At 48.4% G+C, this 17,367-nt stretch overlaps 1 protein-coding gene across 1 annotated transcript; it reads right to left on the reverse strand.

Annotated features, from left to right (window-relative positions):
• Positions 1-930: 930 nt before the first annotated feature.
• MED9 (mediator complex subunit 9) lies at positions 931-17,144 on the reverse strand. The gene is made up of 2 exons (XM_001159948.7): positions 16,814-17,144; positions 931-2,874 (listed from the first exon to the last, which is right to left on the reverse strand). The coding sequence occupies exons 1-2, from the start codon at positions 17,038-17,040 to the stop codon at positions 2,658-2,660; spliced, it is 444 nt and encodes a 147-aa protein (XP_001159948.1). The 5' UTR covers positions 17,041-17,144; the 3' UTR covers positions 931-2,657.
• Between the last annotated feature and the right edge of the window lie 223 nt (positions 17,145-17,367).

A 17,367-nucleotide genomic window follows, 5' to 3' on the forward strand; every position in this document is an offset into this window, starting at 1 on the left:
AATTCTTCAGCGTAAAAACCACTGGAACTGTGCCTAACCATTTTGTCACCAGACTCAGTGTGGGCCCAGGCAAACTTTCGGACTGTTGGAGGCATCAGTCAGGCCCTGGGGAAAGAGCCTGAGACCCCATCTGGAAACAGGACCATCCTGGCGCCCCCCCACCACCTGCTCACTCCAGGGTGCCACCCTGTCTGGAAACAGCTAACTCCTCAGCCTCTGCTCCCCTCTAGCTCCAGGAAGTGCTCCTGGCCAGGTGTAGAGCCCCATCCCCCCTCAGCCTTGCTGTCTCCGTCTCATGGCTAAGGCACCCCGGAACACCAATCTCTCTGCCACTAGTACTGCAAACCTGTTGGTGGGTGACACCTGCCAAGCCTCTAATTCTTCACCCCAGGAAGAGAGAACACCCTCGGCATGGGCTCGCTGTGGGGATTAAGTGTGATGTTTGAAAAGTACTTAGCATAAATGCCGGCCACCCAGTAATCCAAGTAATTGGTGGCTTTCAGAGGACGCTCAGCCCTGTGAGAGACACTCAAAATTGTCCTAGAAGGATTTCAACCCTGCTCTGGTGAGGGCGGCTCCCCACAGGACTGAACCTCCTCGAGTCACCAAAAGGCACCCCCCACCTCCCCCCTCCAAAAATAAACGGCAACTAAGGACAGCCCAAGGACAGCCCAGGGGCCCCTGACAGGCAGGGGCAGGGATGACCCGCCAGGCAAACTGCCCTTGAGGCCAGCCGGGAGAGGAGTTCCTGTTCCACACTGGTTCAGCGGGTGTGTGTGCTGGGGCTGTGTGTGCTGGGGCGGGTGTGTGTGCTGGGGTGGAGGGAGTGAGGAGCAGAGGTGTGGTTGTGTCTGAAGAGACTGAGAGAAACATTTTCCTCTCAACTGAGAGCCATCCCACTATGAATTTCTCAGTACAAAAAGCATGATGTCCTGAGACAGCAGAGCATAAGTCCTTTTAATTATGTGTTTGAAAAGTGTCACAAGTCAAAAAAGGAACACAAGGCAGGCTCCGGCTCCCTCCACCCCCGTGAGGAGCCCTTGTCCATTTCAGCCTTGCACTCAGAAAGACCCCCGGGGGCTTGTAGTTCCACGTGCTTCATGTTTCGTGGTATCTGTCAGAGCCTTGAAACAGGCCCACCCACTACTGTGAAATTTCAAGGAAATAACTGATTCAGTTAAGTAACAGTCCCAAGGTAGACCTGGTCTCACAGGTGACCGCCCGCTTAAATCCAGAGCCTTCTTTTCCGTCCAAAGCCACTGAAATTTGATCTCCTCCTTCACACATTCCCAGGTCCCCAGTATGCCACCCACCTTCTGACAGGTGGCTACAGGTCTACACTAATGGAAGCTCTGCTAAAAACATCTCCACCCAACCCTCCTGCCAACGAGGTCAGCTGGCAGGCATCTGCTAAGCCCCTAAACTGGTCAGCGCAGGTTATGCGCCCATTCCGAGACCCAAACAATACTCCAGGACTTCGCACCTCCTCCTCGAGAGGCAACGGAGAGAACTGCTCTTACTTCAATCTGACAGTCAAGGGAGAGCACACAAATAAAACGTCCCATCTGGAAGAAATCAGGGAAGCTGGGGAAATGAGGGCTGTTCATCAACTTTTAAGAGCTCAAACTTGGCTGTGTAACTTTCAGACCTAGCTCATGGTTGGGGACCACCTGAACTGGCCCCCAGGGTTGCCTCTCTCTCAACACAAGGTGCATACTGAACCCTTCTGCAGTGTAGTACACGTTGCTGCCGCAAGTGCGAAGGCCACGAGGGAAAGACCTTTTAACCAGAGCAATGGGAATCTGAAATGCCAGAAGGGGGAAGGTCGGTTCGCCTGAAGACCTCTTCTAGCCTGCGTGGAAAGGACGGCCCCTTGTCAACCCTGGGGAAGCACTGCAGATGTGAAGCGGTTTGGCCACTCTTGGGCACTGACTGAGGGTGACGAACGAGGAAGGGAGCAAGAGCTGAAGGCGAGGAGAGCGCTAGGAGGCAGGGAACCTGGAGCCAGGGGCTGCCTGGCAGGGCTCTAGGCTGAAGCCCCCAAAGCGTAGTTCCCTTCACTGGCTCAAACATAAAAGGAACCAAACTGTTTGGGGAAAAAGGCCACCCTCTGGCCTTTCAAAACATTCTCTCACAATTCTATGCCATATGAGTGCAGGCTTAATTCGTCCAGTGAATTCTATGCAAATGTTTCAAGAAGCTGCTGTTAACAGGAACAATGTGTACCTGGTACACACTGATCCTATGGGGGTGGGAGGAGAGAGAGGGAAGGAAGCAAAGAGGAGCCGCCTCCCTTCCTACTGTGCTCTTCAGATCTGTCAGTGGGGCCGGGCGCAGCAGATGGCCCCCTCCCCAGAGGCAGGGGAGAGTCCTCCACCCCCTCTGCAGCCTCCAGGAGCATTCTGACTTCCACCAGCAGGCACTCCAGTTATTATGCATCTAGACATATGGATCTACACGAGGAAGCCCCGGCGCAGCCAAGCTCTGCGCTGGCTCCCGCACAGGCGAAGCGCGCGCAGCAGCACAGGGGCCCCGCCCCTGCAGCTTGACGTGCTGAGCTGGGGTCCACAGGAACCACGCCCCAAGGAGCGTTTGGGGATGGTAGTGGGGAGACAGGCCATTGGCTTCCCCCTCTTTCTAAGGAAGTCAGCCTCACTCTACTCCTTGGGGATTTCGAACATGCAGAGGCTCTTGTACTTTTGCAGAAGCTCATTCTTGGTCCTGACTTGCTCCCGGAGGCTCTGCAGCTGCTGCTGCTGCTGTTCGGGGCTCAGGTGGATGCCGGGCATGGTGCTGATGAGCTTGCGCATCTCCTGGAACTTGCTTTTGAGGGCATTCAGGTCCTGGTGGACCTCCGGGCTATCCTTGTCCATGCTGTGGGGGAAGAAGAACAGCTGTTAGCATTCACAGCTTGATACACGTCTTGGCGTTCCTGCCCTGCACCCCCTAGAGCTGGCTGTCATTCCTGCCATAGCTTTTAGAACACTTCGTTTTATGTGTCTATCCCCTGACTAGGCTGTCCACCCCCAGAGGGCAGGGACGGGTTCTTTTTTAGGCAGCTGGCACACAGCTCCCAGGCCTAGCACACTTGCAGATCACACACAGACACTCTTGATCTTCTGTCAAGTCAACTGTCACTCTGAGGTCAAAGACCATGTCTGCCTGGTCACAGGTGTCTCCCTACCCCCGGCCCAGTGTGTAGGTCACTACAGGCACTCAAGAAATGTCCGTGGAAAGAATGAATGCTTGGCAAATAAGCTCATGAACATGTTGGTTCAATGAACAAACCAATACCAATATCAGGTGACAAATGCCAAACAAAACTTGTTGAAATACGACATTTTGTCTAACTGGAGCCATTTCTAGGCCAATCAGGAGGCTTTATCAGTTAGCAAGAGCTAATTTTAGCTGAGGTTTTGATGCTGGCTTGAACCTGTTAACATAAAGACTAATTTCCACAGAGCTGTTCATAAATGTTAGATTAGTTAAAATGGAACGGATTTAAATGTCTCAGCAGACACAGGCTCTCTTCTACCATGGTCATGGACAGTCCTTGTCTTTGAGTCAAGTTCACTTTCAAGGCAGACCGTTCGCTCCATCTCACAGCTATTAGCTGCACAGAGGTCCTACTCAATGAAAAACGAGGCAAGAACAATCTCACTTAAGATAAAAAAAAAACAGCCTGGCAGTTGCTCCTGTACATTTTTTGTTTGTTTGAGACAGGGTCTGACTCTGTCGCCCAGACTGGACGGCAGTGGTGCGATCTCAGCTCACTGCAACCTCCACCTCCCGGGTCCCGGTTCAAGCAATTCTCCTGCCTCAGCCTTCTGAGTAGCTGGGATTACAGGCGCATGCCAACACGCCCGGATAATTTTTGTATTTTTAGTAGAGACAGGGTTTCACCATGTTGGCCAGGCTGGTCTTGAACTCCTGACCTCAGGTGATCCACCTGCCTCGGCCTCCCAAAGTGCTGGGATTACAGGCATGAGCCACCACACCCAGCTTCCTATACATTTTTTAAAAGTTAGTAAGTGGATGAGCTTTTGAAAACAAGTGGTTGAGACCAAAACTAAAAGGCAATTCAGTAAGCTGTTCTGAAAGTAAGCCACTGAGGCATAAGAGGGAAAAACTGTCAATGATCGTTAATTTTTTCAAATAAATGTTCATCCGTAGTGGGAAATTTCAACCCAGATGGTGCTAATTCATGTTTACTATTCATCATTTCTCTGCTTACGCAGGCAGAATATCCATCTTTCCTGGCGATCCATCAGTTACGTCTCACACCTTGCAAATCAGATGGCCACCATGGCCAGCTCAGTATTTACCAACAGCTCTAAACTCAGAGGGAGGGTATGGAGAATCAATCACTTCTTCCAGGAAATGAGAGGCTAGGAAATGATGCCCTCAACTGAGAGACACCATTAACAGTATACCTTATCACAGATTCTAGAGAGGATGAACTGGTATTCACGAGAACTAAAAATCCTTTGGAAGGAAGCAAATAGGGAACGTCTTTTATTTTAATTCTTTGAAGTCTCAGCTCTGATCCACAAATGTGGACAGAAACCATCTGCACTTCTGAAATCCTTCTACTCGGATGGCATGCGTGTTAACATACTGTTACAAATTTAAGTCCCAAGGAAGTTTTAAAATTAAAATATAGTTTTTAAAAAAACCGACTCACATCACATGAGTCTCAAAGGACATGGTAAAACAAACAAAAAAGTACTTAAAATAGAAATGTGGATGACAGATAATCCCATTCTTGAAGCAAACATAACCTGGCCCAAAAGAAAATTTAGTTCTGAAAGTTGAAAGTGGGTCATGTTTAAGATACTCATCTCTGAAAACCCCCAAATAGCAAGGGTTGCCTGTTCTTTGGTGAACTTTCAGGAAAGGAGACAGTCTTCAGATAATAAAAAAGGAGCTGTAAGACATGCCGCCTGGAGGGCAGCTGAGCCAAAAGGGGCCATGCAGCCCACAGGGAGGCCCCTCTGCAAGCCCAACTGCCCTACTTGGTGGAGGTAAATAGCACGAACTCCTGGAGTGAAGAGAACATGCTATTCAGAAGTGGGCACCTGCTAAGCCAGGATGACTGTGAAATATTCAAGCCAAAAGAAAAGGGACAGGACCAAATACCGAGTGAATAAAAGCAGAAAGCTCTAAGTGGGCCTGCCTTTGTGTTCAAGGTTAGTCATCGGCCAACTATAGAAGGAATGAAAAAAGCCACTAGGTCAAGGATGATGAACATCGTACAAACAAGGCAAGGTCAGAGCACTTTGGTCCCAACTACTGTGGTACTGTGGTTTCTTTTTTTCTTTTTTTTTTTTTGAGACAGAGTTTTACTCTTGTTGCCCAGGCTGGAGTGCAATGGTGCGATCTTGGCTCACTGCAACCTCCGCCTCCCGGGTTCAAGTGATTCTCCTGCCTCGGCCTCCTGAGTAGCTGGGATTGCAGGCATGCGCTACCACGCCCGGCTAATTTTGTATTTTTAGTAGAGATGGTGTTTCTCCATGTTGGCCAGGCTGGTCTCGAACTCCCGACCTCAGGTGATCCGCCCACCTCAACCTCCCGAAGTGCTGGGATTACAGGCGTAAGCCACTGCACCCAGCCCCCTACTATGGTTTTTTTAAAGAGTGGACAAAAATACTACCGCCAGGGGTGATCCTCTGAGCATCCTTCCCACGTCTGACAGACAGTTGTATCTGTGTCACCAGACTCAAAGGCAAACATCACAGGGTTTTAGGCAGGTGTCTGAGAATCATGCCCTGATTTTCTTTGTTCTTCTTTTTAGCATGGATGCTTTAGTACAGATGCAAACTGGCCAATAACTCTGCTAGAACCACTGACACAGACTTCCTCCCAAATCTGACAGTCATTTCTTTTGACCTTTTGGTGGCATCTGACTCAGTTTCCCATTTCTTCTTCCTCACAACTTCCATGCACTGTGCCTCACACTCCACTCTGTCCCAGCTGCCTTGCCCTCAGACCAGCCCTTACCAGTCCACTCCTCTGCCCACAGGCTCTCTTCGCACCGTACTAACTCCAGTGGCTTTCATTTTTCTAAGATCACTTTTTAAAAAAATGACAGTAATAGGTACTTGAGGGAAAAAATTCAAAAATTAGACAACCAAGGCTTAGAAAAGGGAAATCTCATTAACCCCTTGTTCCAGAGATAACCTCTGCTAACATGTGGTGTCCACTGTTTCAGATGGCTTTGAAATGTACAACAGCATACAAAACACACAAACTTTTCTTATTTGTTCTGACAGAAATGTGACCATCCATAGTTCTCATTCTTGCTTTTTCTACTTAACAAGGCACCTCAGATGTCCTTCCATGTTAACACATATACAATTAGACAGCGAAATTACCCTGGCTATTCATGGGTGGTTGTACTGTACTAGAATGACAGTGAACATCTTGTACTTATACCCTTATGTACTTGTGTGTCCGGAATTGGTGGGTTCTTGGTCTCACTGACTTCAAGAATGAAGCCGCGGACCCTCGCAGTGAGTGTTACAGCTCTTAAGGTGGCGCGTCTGAAGTCTGTCCCTTCTGATGTTCAGATGTGTTCGGAGTTTCTTCCTTCTGGTGGGTTCGTGGTCTCGCTGGCTCAGGAGGGAAGCTGCAGATCTTCGCGGTGAGTGTTACAGCTCATAAAAGCAGCGTGGACCCAAAGAGTGAGCAGTGGCAAGATTTATTGCAAAGAGTGAAAGAACAAAGCTTCCACAGCGTGGAAGGGGACCCAAGCGGGTTGCCACTGCTGGCTCCGGCAGCCTGCTTTTATTCTCTTATCTGGCCCCACCCACATCCTGCTGATTGGTAGAGCCGAGTGGCCTGTTTTGTCAGGGCGCTGATTGGTGCATTTGCAATCCCTGAGCTAGATACAAAAGTTCTCCATGTCCCCATCAGATTAGTTAGATACAGAGTTTGGACACACAGGTTCTCCAAGGCCCCACCAGCGCGGCTAGATACAGAGTGTCGATTGGTGCCTTCACAAACCTTGAGCTAAACACAGGGTGCTGATTGGTGTGTTTACAAAACTTGAGCTAGATACAGAGTGCCGATTGGTGTATTTACAATCCCTGAGCTAGACATAAAGGTTCTCCACGTCCCCACCAGAGCAGCTAGATACAGAGTGTAGATTGGTGTACTCACAAACCTTGAGCTAAACACAGGGTGCTGACTGGTGTATTTACAATCCCTGAGCTAGACATAAAGACTCTCCACGTCCCCACCAGACTCAGGAGCCCCGCTGGCTTCACCTAGTGGATCCCGCACCGGGGCTGCAGGTGGAGCTGCCTGCCAGTCCTGCGCGTACGCTCGCTTTCCTCAGCCCTTGGGTGGTTGATGGGACTGGGCGCCCTGGAGCAGGGGGTGGTGCTCGTCAGGGAGGCTGGGGCCGCACAGGAGCCCATGGAGTGGGTGGGAGGCTCAGGCATGGCAGGCTGCAGGTCCCGAGCCCTGCCGCGCGGGAAGGCAGCTAAGGCCCGGCGAGAAATCGAGCATAGCGCCGGTGGGCTGGCACTGCTGGGGGACCCAGTACACCCTCCGCAGCTGCTGGCCCGGGTGCTAAGTCCCTCATTGCCCGGGGCCAGCAGAGCTGGCCGGCTGCTCCGAGTGCGGGGCTCGCCAAGCCCACGCCCAGCCGGAACTCCAGCTGGCCCGCAAGCGCCGCACGCAGTCCTGGTTCCCGCTCACGCCTCTCCCTCCACACCTCCCTGCAAGCTGAGAGAGTGGGCTCCAGCCTTGGCCAGCCCAGAAAGGGGCTCCCACAGTGCAGTGGTGGGCTGAAGGGCTCCTCAAGTGCTGCCAAAGTGGGAGCCCAGGCAGAGGAGGTGCCGAGAGCAAGTGAGGGCTCTGAGGACTGCCAGCACGCTGTCATCTCTCACTTGTGCAAGTATTTTGGTAAGATCATTTTCTAAAAGTAGGGATTCTGGGTCAAAGGTTATATATATTTAAATTTTTGACAGATATTACCAAAATGCCCTCCAAAAAAAAACTGTACTGATGTAGATTATCTGTAGCCACGGAGGACACACTTCTCCCTCCCGCCCTGGATGATACTGGCTACTACTTACCTATCAACTGTGTTTCTCTGCTCCAGTTCTGCCAAGACCTATGAGGCCTTCCGGAGAGGGAGGCCTTGAACTCACACCCTTGCTTTCATCTGCTAACAGCATTACATGTAAAAAATATTCTTTTTAGCAAAGAGTGACAAAAGGTGCTGCTGCTAAACAGAGTATGAAAATCACTGCACTACAAAATGCCCAGAACGTGTTCATCCACTCCCGAACCCTCGACACGGGGACCACCTCCCCAGTCAGCCTTCCTTCCTGTACTTGAGTTTCCTCCCTCCACAGTTACCAAGTCGTTCCTGCCTGGAGTCTGGCAGATGGCAAATATCCAGCATAGACTTGCTGTCAGCAGGGGACGGGGGGAGGGTGCAGTCCCACCTACACACTCTACTGGCCGTGCTAGGACCCCCAGGCTTGCACCTGTGTGCCCCCTTCTCCCAGCCACCATCCTGCCAGCTCCATCTCCTCTAGACCAGCCACCTCCCATTGCCACTGCCTTCCTGTGGACCCAGGTCCTCCCCTCTTCTAAAACACTTCTGCCCCACCTACCTTTAGAAACCCAAGTCTGAGCAGGTCACTATGCTGCTTAAAAATCCCAGATGGCGGCTGGTGGCTCACGCCTGTAATCCCAGCACTTTGGGAGGCTGAAGTGAGCAGATCACTTGAGGCCAGCCCCGTCTCTACTAAAAATACAAAAAAAAAAAAAATTTTTTTTGTATTTTTACAAAGGCGTGGTGGCGTGTGCCTGTAGACAGAGACGAAACCCTGTCTCTACTAAAAATACAATTTTTTTTTTGTTTTGTTTTTTACAAAGGCATGGTGGCGTGTGCCTGTAGTCCCAGCTACTTGGGAGGCTGAGGCACGGAAATCAAGTGATTCAAGTGAACCTGGGAGCCAGAGGTTGCAGTGAGCCAAGACACGCCACTGTACTCCAGCCTGGGCGACAGAGTGAGACTCCATTTCAAAAATAAAAAATAAAATAAAATAATTCCAGATGGCCTCCTACCCACAGACAACACCTTTCAGGCAAATTCAAACTGTGAAGAAGACCCCCCCCAGTGCCACCACAAGTGCTTCCAGCCTTCCTAGGCAAAGCTTCCCACCCTTCCCAGGACCCACGTAAATGCTTGCCTGGCATTTCTCACACCCACTAAGGAAGTGCTGACTCGTGAAGGCCTGCCTTCGTGGGGCTTGCCTTCTGCTGGGGCCCACCTTCTGGTTATAAGTCATACTGAGTGGATGGAAATGACATGGCAGAGGAGTGAAGAGGCTTTTAGGCAGACTGGAAACACCTCATCTGAGCAGTCTATGAACACCCCCTATCTGTGGCTGCTCATCCTGCTCCCTGGGGTGTGGCTGAGGGAGAAGAAAGTGAACGGCAGAGGCCTGCAGTAAGTGCGTGCAGACTATCCCCGGGACGCCAGTGTGGGCACTTAGCGGGGGCTGCTTCCTGCACAACCCGGGAACGGGTCTCAGCTGGCATGGAAGGCCAGGGCAGATTAAAATAGATACTTGAGTGGGAAGAAGACAGTCAATAACACCCTGTTCCCACAAAAGAGGTCTGGCTGGGGCTCTGAGGTCTTGCTGACCTGCTGAAGCGGCCAGGCCAAGCTGGAGGGGCCAGACAGCGTGCTCATCACTTGAGCCCCATCTGTGGTGGCAAGGACGGCTCCCCTCTACCTACCTAGCAGCCTTAGACCTTGTAAAGAATTAAAACATTGAACTTAAAAAATGTTTTTAAAGTACCCAAAGTCAACAGATTACTCTTACAAAGTGAGCCAAAACCATCACGCAAGGCAGCAACAACTCTAATTCAGAAGGCCTAGGCTGAGCTACTTCATTCCAAACTCAGATTCAATTTGTTAAGTTTGAAGGAAAAAATAATAATTTTCCCCAATCTAACAGACCCCATTTCATTACTCCTTTATGATGCATTTTTAAAATGTAGCATCTATATATATCAAGAAAGTCTCAAAGTTGGGATTTATAATATTTCTTATAGGCATGAAAATGGGATTTCTTTTCTCTTTCCTCATTCTTTTTTTTTTTGAGATGGAGTCTCGCTCTGTCGCCAGGCTGGAGTGCAATGGTGCGATCGTGGCTCACTGCAACCTCCGCCTCCCGGGTTCAAGCGATTCTCCTGCCTCAGCCTCCCTAGTAGCTGGGATTACAGGCGTGCACCACCACATCCAGCTAATTTTTGTATTTTTAGTAGAGACGGGGTTTCACCGTGTTGGCCAGGATGGTCTCGATCTCCTGACCTCGTGATCCACCCGCCTCAGCCTCCCAAAGTGCTGGGATTACAGGTGTGAGCCACCGTGCCCAGCCTCCCTTTCCTCGTTCTTTAAAAATAACATAAATGTGTAGTTTAATTTTTCATTCAACTGCGGGAAAGACACTAGAAGAGATGAAAGTGCTATGGGTTCCAACTCCAAGCAGGGCTGTCCCAGCCAGAGCACTCCCAGAACCAGGTGGGTCCCTGGGGGTACAGGAGAGGCTCTGGTTCACAGGGCTCTGTGCAGCATTTCTGTGGGCACTTCTAGTGGAGGGGCTGGAGGGTCTGCCAGCCTGGAGGACTCCGCCCACCCAACAGCACCTGCAGCAAGAGGACCCTCTGTGGGCTTTGTGTTGGGTTATTCAGGCAGACAATCTGAAAATGGTCTGCAGAGATCCCTGAGTAAAGGCCTAAGTTTGGGCTCAATTTGAGAAGAACGGAGAACAAAGAAAAATTAGCCAAATAACATTCACAAGATAAAATAAGCATAAAGGCAAAGAGACTAATTAAATGCTGATTATAATACTCAAAAGCGAGGCTCAACGACCTGGCCAATGAGTAGTATCAACAGGCTTGGAAGTAAAGAAGCAGATTAAAGACGAAATGTTCCACTAACAAAAGCATCATGATCTAGCATCAGGCAGGCTGCTAGAAAACTCCACGGGAAAGGAAGGGCCAGGGAAATACTGACAAGAAAGAGGAAGGGTGAAAAATTAACCTTAAAAGATAATTAAATGTACCATGAAGATTTAAGAACTAAAATAGTTTGGTGCTGGAGAAGGAGAGAATGTCCATAAGTAGATCAGAAAACATGTGGGAATTCAGTGCATGGTAAAGGTGGCACTGCAAGCAGGGAAAATAACAAATATTCAAAAACAGCAGTGGGAAGATGTGGCTAACCGAGGCCCCCTTATTCTTCCCACCAAAATAAATTCCAGGAGCCTCAAAGAATTACAAGTAAAAAATGGAACCATGAAAGTTCTAGAAAAAAGAGATCAATACCTATAATTTTAGAGTGGGAAAGCCTTTCTAAGTAGGACCAAAACTCAGAAGCCATAAGGGAAAGGCTTAACAAATCTGACTACATGAAATTATATGCATCTGAATGAAAAACAAATAGAAAAACCATGACTATGAACAAAGTCAAAAGAAAAGCAACAACCTGGAGGAAGTATTTACAGTACATCTGACACACATTATTTCCTTTCTGTACATAAAAAAATCTAACAGAGAAATGGGCAGTTTATAGGGAAAAATAAAAGTGACATATAAAATCACCTATGAAGGGATGCTTTACCTAACTTAATGAAAGATCAATATATCATTTCTGACCTATGAGATTTGCGAAAGTTAAAAGTTTAATGGTGATGGCAGGTGATGGGGAAAGACACAAAAACTGTTGGTGGAAGCATAGATCAGGGCATTCTTTCTGAATTTGCTCATAGTGACCCAAACAGTAGATTCACATATCCCATTGCTAGAAATTTACCCCCACAGAGACTACCAAGAGTTCACCAAGATAGCATGGGCAAAGATGCTTGCTGCAGTGCTGATTCCAACAGCAAAATGCAGAAACAATGACGGTGTCCTTGAGCAAGAAACTGTTTACATAAACGACAGCACGTTCATAAAGTGGAATATTACACAGCTTTGCAAGGGAGCTGGGAGGAGTGAAGGGAGAGGCCCTGTTTCCATTTCATATCCATGGGTACTTGTAGAATCCGTCTACAACTTTAATTTTTGTTTAATGCTTTCTGGGTGGCAGATTTATAGGCCATTTTAGGTTAACTGAAGCAGTCTAGTCTACAAGGACTGAATTTTGGAAAAGAGTTAGCTAAAAAGACGTAGTGCTCTAAATTTAGCATAACTATCACTATAAAAAATGTTTGTACCCTATGCTCCAGCAATTCTACTGCTGGGATTTATCTGATCATAAACTTACTCCTACACAAAGATGCTAACCCCAGCACTGCGCTGGTAATAGCAAGAATAAGAAAAACACCTAGAAGACCATCAACAGAAAACCAGTGCCATCAGTTATGCTGCATCCACAAGATGCAATTTTCTGCAGCTGCCTTAATGAGGTAGATCTTTATGTGCAGTATGGAAAGGTGGCCAAAAGAGACTAATCAGTGAAAAAAGTCAAGTACAACGTGATCTCAATTTGTATAAATTTTTGAAATGACATTCATATGTAATCCCCAGAAGGAACTTAAGAAACTATTAACAGCAGTTACTACAGGTGAGGGGACTTGGGGGAAGGAACACATTTTCCATTTTACGTTTCTCTGTACTTCTAAACTTGCAGTTGTTACTTTTATTAAATAATTTTCCAAAAACTCTGAATTCTTTATGAGAATAAGAAAGGCTAAATTCACTACTTCAGATTTTACCTCCTTACTCACCCCTGTGCAAGAAGTAAACAAAGAATAAAAGGATCATTGGGGAAGTTATAGGAAAGGAAGGGACCCAGGGCCAGAGAGCGTCACCCGGGTGGACCGGACATGGTCCCAGCCCTCATCTCCACCCGCCAGGACTGTGTCTTGACTGGCTTCCAGCCTGACGGTTTCACTAGCTCCCCATCCCTCAGAAGACACCTGCACTCTGTTTCCTGGCTCTTCCCTCCTCCCCAGCCACCTCTTCCTGCCTTGGATGTATGCTCAACACCACCAAGCTAGAAGCTGACTCCCATGAGTAGATGCTATTTCTTGGCTTCGTGTCCTTACATGTTTTTCCTATACCAACATTCCTCCTGCCTCCCTTTCCTAATTGAAGACTCATTGTTGGCATCACTCTTACCAAGCCTTCTGACTCCCCCAGGCTTCACGAGGTCTCCTCTCCCTTCCTCCTCTGCCCTTATTCCTCCCTCATTTGCCTATAAACTCAAAGACACGCCTATACTGAAGGTTTGCAGGTTGGATCCTAGCCTCTTCTCATGTTTACAGCTGCAGAACCACTCCATTCCTTTGTGGCTACTGTTTCCTCCACGTGGCTTTTTCTGCTCTTCTGTCTTGTCTTTCTCTTTTTTCCTCTCTCTCTGTCTCCTCTCTTTCTTTCTTTCTTTCTTCTTTGAGACAGAGTCTATGTCACCCAGGCTGAAGTGTAGCAGTGCGATCATGGCTCACCGTAGCCTCAGCTCCCTGGGTTCAAGCTATCCTCCCATCTCAGCCTGCCCAAGTGCTGGGCTTGCAGACAGACATGAGGCACCGCGCCTGACCCGTGTCTTTCTTACCAGGGGGTTTCTTCCTATGCTTAGTGACCTTGGCCATCCACTCATATATTTAAGAATAAAACACTAAAAGGCTTAGTGGAAGCTCTGCAAATGAGTGATGCTTGTTCATTTTCTCAGAATTAATTGACTAGGCTTTTTTTTTTTTTTTTTTCCAATGTCTTTTCTCTTAATTGGTCACGCACCATAGAGAGGGCACTTCCACTCTCTTTGGCTGCCAATCTAGAAGCCAGGTGGGGGAAGGCTCGGGTGGTGTCTCTCTTCAGACTGTGAACTTTCTCTTAATCCCTCTTTTCAGTATGGCTCCCCCTACCTACCCCTGCAGTGTGCCTGGTGTCCCACAGTCAAGGTACTCTCTGGCTTATTCCTTCCTAAGAATAAATCTCGGGAGAGTAACCTTTTAACCATCTGCCAAGTTGGAAGAAGGGTAGTCACCCGGCCGCTTGGAGGGGATGGGAGGTGGGACAGGACTGTGGGGACCTGCTTCTTAAACAGACTTCCAAGTAATCTTCCTGTTCTTAGACCCACCTTCACCCCTATTTCCAGGGGGTCCTTGCACTAGAGTTCCTGAGATCTGGGGATAGGCCATGGTTAACAAACCAGGTGCTTAGGAGTTGGTAGATGAATTAGCCCTGGTCATCCACTTTGTGGCAATCATCTCCTGTCCTATTCTTTTTGGCTTTATGCTTTTTATTTTTGACACAGGGTCTCATTCTGTCACCCATGCTAGAATGCAGTGGCATGATCTGGGTTCAAGTGTTCCTCCCACTTCAGCCTCCCAAGTAGCCAGGACTGCAGGCACACACCACCATGCCTGGCTAATTTTTTTTGTATTTTTTGTAGGGACGGGGTTTTGCCATGTTGCCCAGGCTGGTCTTGAACTCCCAGGCTCAAGCGACCGGCTCGTCTCAGCCTCCTAAAGTGTTGGGATTACAGGCATGAACCACCATGTCTGAAGGTTTTATGCTTTTTTTTTTTTTTTAAACTCCCTTCTCTGTCCTTTTAGATGGAACAGAGACAAGCACATGTGATCAACCCACTATGTTTCACAGGTACACTCCTGAGTACATCTCCCAACAATCCTATGACATAAGCATTCCCATTTCACAAGAGAAAAACAGGCTCAGAGAAGCTAAGCTACTTGCCAAGGTCACCCAGTCAGCACATTATAGAGCTATTACATAATCTGAACCTCTCTTTTGAGGTCCACTATGGACATATTAGAGATAAGAAGATTATGGCCTAGAAAGGTTAGGCATTTATATCAAGATTAGAAGGCAAGAAAATGTCAGTACACAGATTTGAACACAGGGCTGTCTAACTTCAAAGCCTGTTCTCTCTAGTATAACTTACTACTACATCTTTTAAGGCCAACCCAACCCAGCTGCTCTACCAGGGCTCAAGAATATACTCTTGGGGAGTTCAAGAGCTGTCCTTGTGAATGTGTACATTTTGTGTTTTCATTTTTCCACATTTTTCTTAAAACCAGTAAACTAGGGTTAATCAGAATAAACCCTTTATAATCCAGCACTGCCCTAGCATTACAGGGGCTCCATATGTATTTCTGTCTGTGATCATTATCACAGGCTCACGAAAACTGAATAGGCTGCCTTATCCTATAAGCATTACTTTTTTTTTGAGGCAGAGTCTTGCTCTTGTTGCCCAGGCTGGAGTGCAATGGCATGATCTCGGCTCACTGCAACCTCCACCTCCCGGGTTCAAGTGATTCTCCTGCCTCAGCCTCCTGAGTAGCTGGGATTACAGGCAGCCGCCACCACACCCGGCTAATTTTTGTGTTTTTAGTAGAGATGGGGTTTTTGCCATGTCGACGAGGCTGGTCTCAAACTCTGACCTCGTGATCCGCCCGCCTTGGCCTCCCAAAGTGCTGGGATTACAGGCATGAGACACCACGCCTGGCCCCTATAAACAGTATTTAAACACCAAGTGAAGCCAAATGAAGCTAGGGTCTAATGTGAGAACAAAGCCTTTGTAGTTATTTGAAAAGTGGCAGAAGAGCATCAGGTCATCCCACAGCAAGTGAATCTAGTTTGCTTAAACTCAAAAGTGGGTGGGCCACTAACAGTCAAGACCTTCACGTTGTAACAATTCCATTTCAGTAAAACAGTGAAGAGCACATTCATGTTCACCTGAATGTTACTGGAATCGTAATTTTCTTAATTTGTTTTGGTCTTTAATGGTTGAGTAAGAGTTACAAGCCTAGGAGTTTACACCTAGTATCACGTGGATATACAGTGAAGTAACATAATGAAAATAATTTACAGCCTGGGCAACATGGTGAAACTCCATCTCTACAAAAAATACAAAAATTCGCTGGGTGCCGTGGCTCATGCCTGTGGTTCCGGTTACTTGGGAGGATGAGGTGGGAGGATGGCTTGAGGCCAGGAGGTTGAGGCTGCAGTGAGCCGAGATCACGCCACTGTACTCCAGTCTGGGTGACAGAGCGAGACCCTCTCTCAAAAAAAATAATAATTTAGGCAAACATAAGGATCAGTGAGACTTTTGTGTTTTTGTTTTTGGTTTTTCCTCTACAGAGTCACTTTGAAAACTCAGGCTACCCTGAAGGCTGGCCAAAAGGATGACAACAATTATTTCCTTTGGTACTGTTAGAACAAAGTCAGTACAAGTGGGTCTAATCATCTGAGGCAACTTCTGTGTTTCTGCTTAGTCTAATGTTTCCCATCGCCACCGCTCCCGTCTCAATCTTTTTGAATTGTGGGTTATTCCCAATCATGTCTTTTTTTCCTTCTATCTGGTGAAATCTTTGGGGGTGAAAAGTTGGCCCCTTTTACTGCGTCCATCCCGTAGCACTTGGCACAGGGAAGATGACGCTTATCTGTTGAGTTTGCTGAACTAAGGAACTAAAGTGAGTATTACCAACATTACAGGTGAGAAAACTGAGGCTTAAAGAGATTTAATTTGCTCAAGATCGCTAGGATGAACATTTGAGCCGCTGGACAAGAGTCTGCATTTAGTCTCTAAGCTGGCTTCATTCTTAAGGATATCGCACCTCTCCAGGCTCAAATCGTTTGCTTAACTCATGGAATGTCTCTGTGGTCTTGGGAAAGGCCTCTTCCCGCTCTGGGTCTGAGTTTCCCCATCTGTGAAACGGGGGCGTGCCCCAGAGCGCCAAGGCCTCTTGCAGCTCTGAAACGGCTGAGAGGAGAAGCTGGAGGGAGTATGGGGCCTGGTCCTCTCCTAGGTTCTTACCATTTGATGATGTTGTGAACCAAAGGTAAAAAGGAGTAGTTCTCTTCCTCCCTCGCGCGGGCAGGTGACTGAGGCCGTGGCGCCGGCGACTGCTGCGGTTGAGGCGCAGGGACCGGCGGCGGCTGAGGAGGCAGCGGCAGCGGCTTGGTGTCAGGCAGCGGCTGGTCGGACGTTGGCGGCAATACATCCTCTGCCTGTCGCCCGGCTGCCACCCCAGCAGAGGCCATGGCTCCGGGGATAGGTTAGCCAGAGGTCGGGTCGCCAAAAGCGTCGCGCACTCTACACGTCACCACCGCGCGCCCTGCAGGGGCGGGGTGTGGAGGAAGGCTCTGAGCGTGCGCACTGGGCAGTCGGCGGGAAAAGGCGCGGAGGCGGGGGTGGGGAGGCTGTTGCTAGGCAACGGGCCGTGGGTGGGTCTGGGGTGCCTGGATTTGGATTGTGAGTCAAGATTGCTAAATTATTAAATAGTGAGAAACAGGGGTTTATTTCAGAAATAACAATCTTTTTTTTTTTTTTGAGACGGAATTTCGCTCTTGTTGCCCAGGCTGGAGTGC

The sequence above is a fragment of the Pan troglodytes genome, chromosome 19 (genome assembly GCF_028858775.2).
Source record: "Pan troglodytes isolate AG18354 chromosome 19, NHGRI_mPanTro3-v2.0_pri, whole genome shotgun sequence".
Taxonomy (NCBI): domain Eukaryota; kingdom Metazoa; phylum Chordata; class Mammalia; order Primates; family Hominidae; genus Pan; species Pan troglodytes.

Excerpts from the sequence above, each read along its gene's own strand:
- MED9 (XM_001159948.7), bottom strand. The coding sequence starts at position 17,040 with ATGGCCTCTGCTGGGGTGGCAGCCGGGCGACAGGCAGAGGATGTATTG. Across the intron at positions 2,875-16,813 it reads GTTCACAACATCATCAAATG|CATGGACAAGGATAGCCCGG; the intron begins GTAAGAACCTAG and ends CTTCCCCCACAG.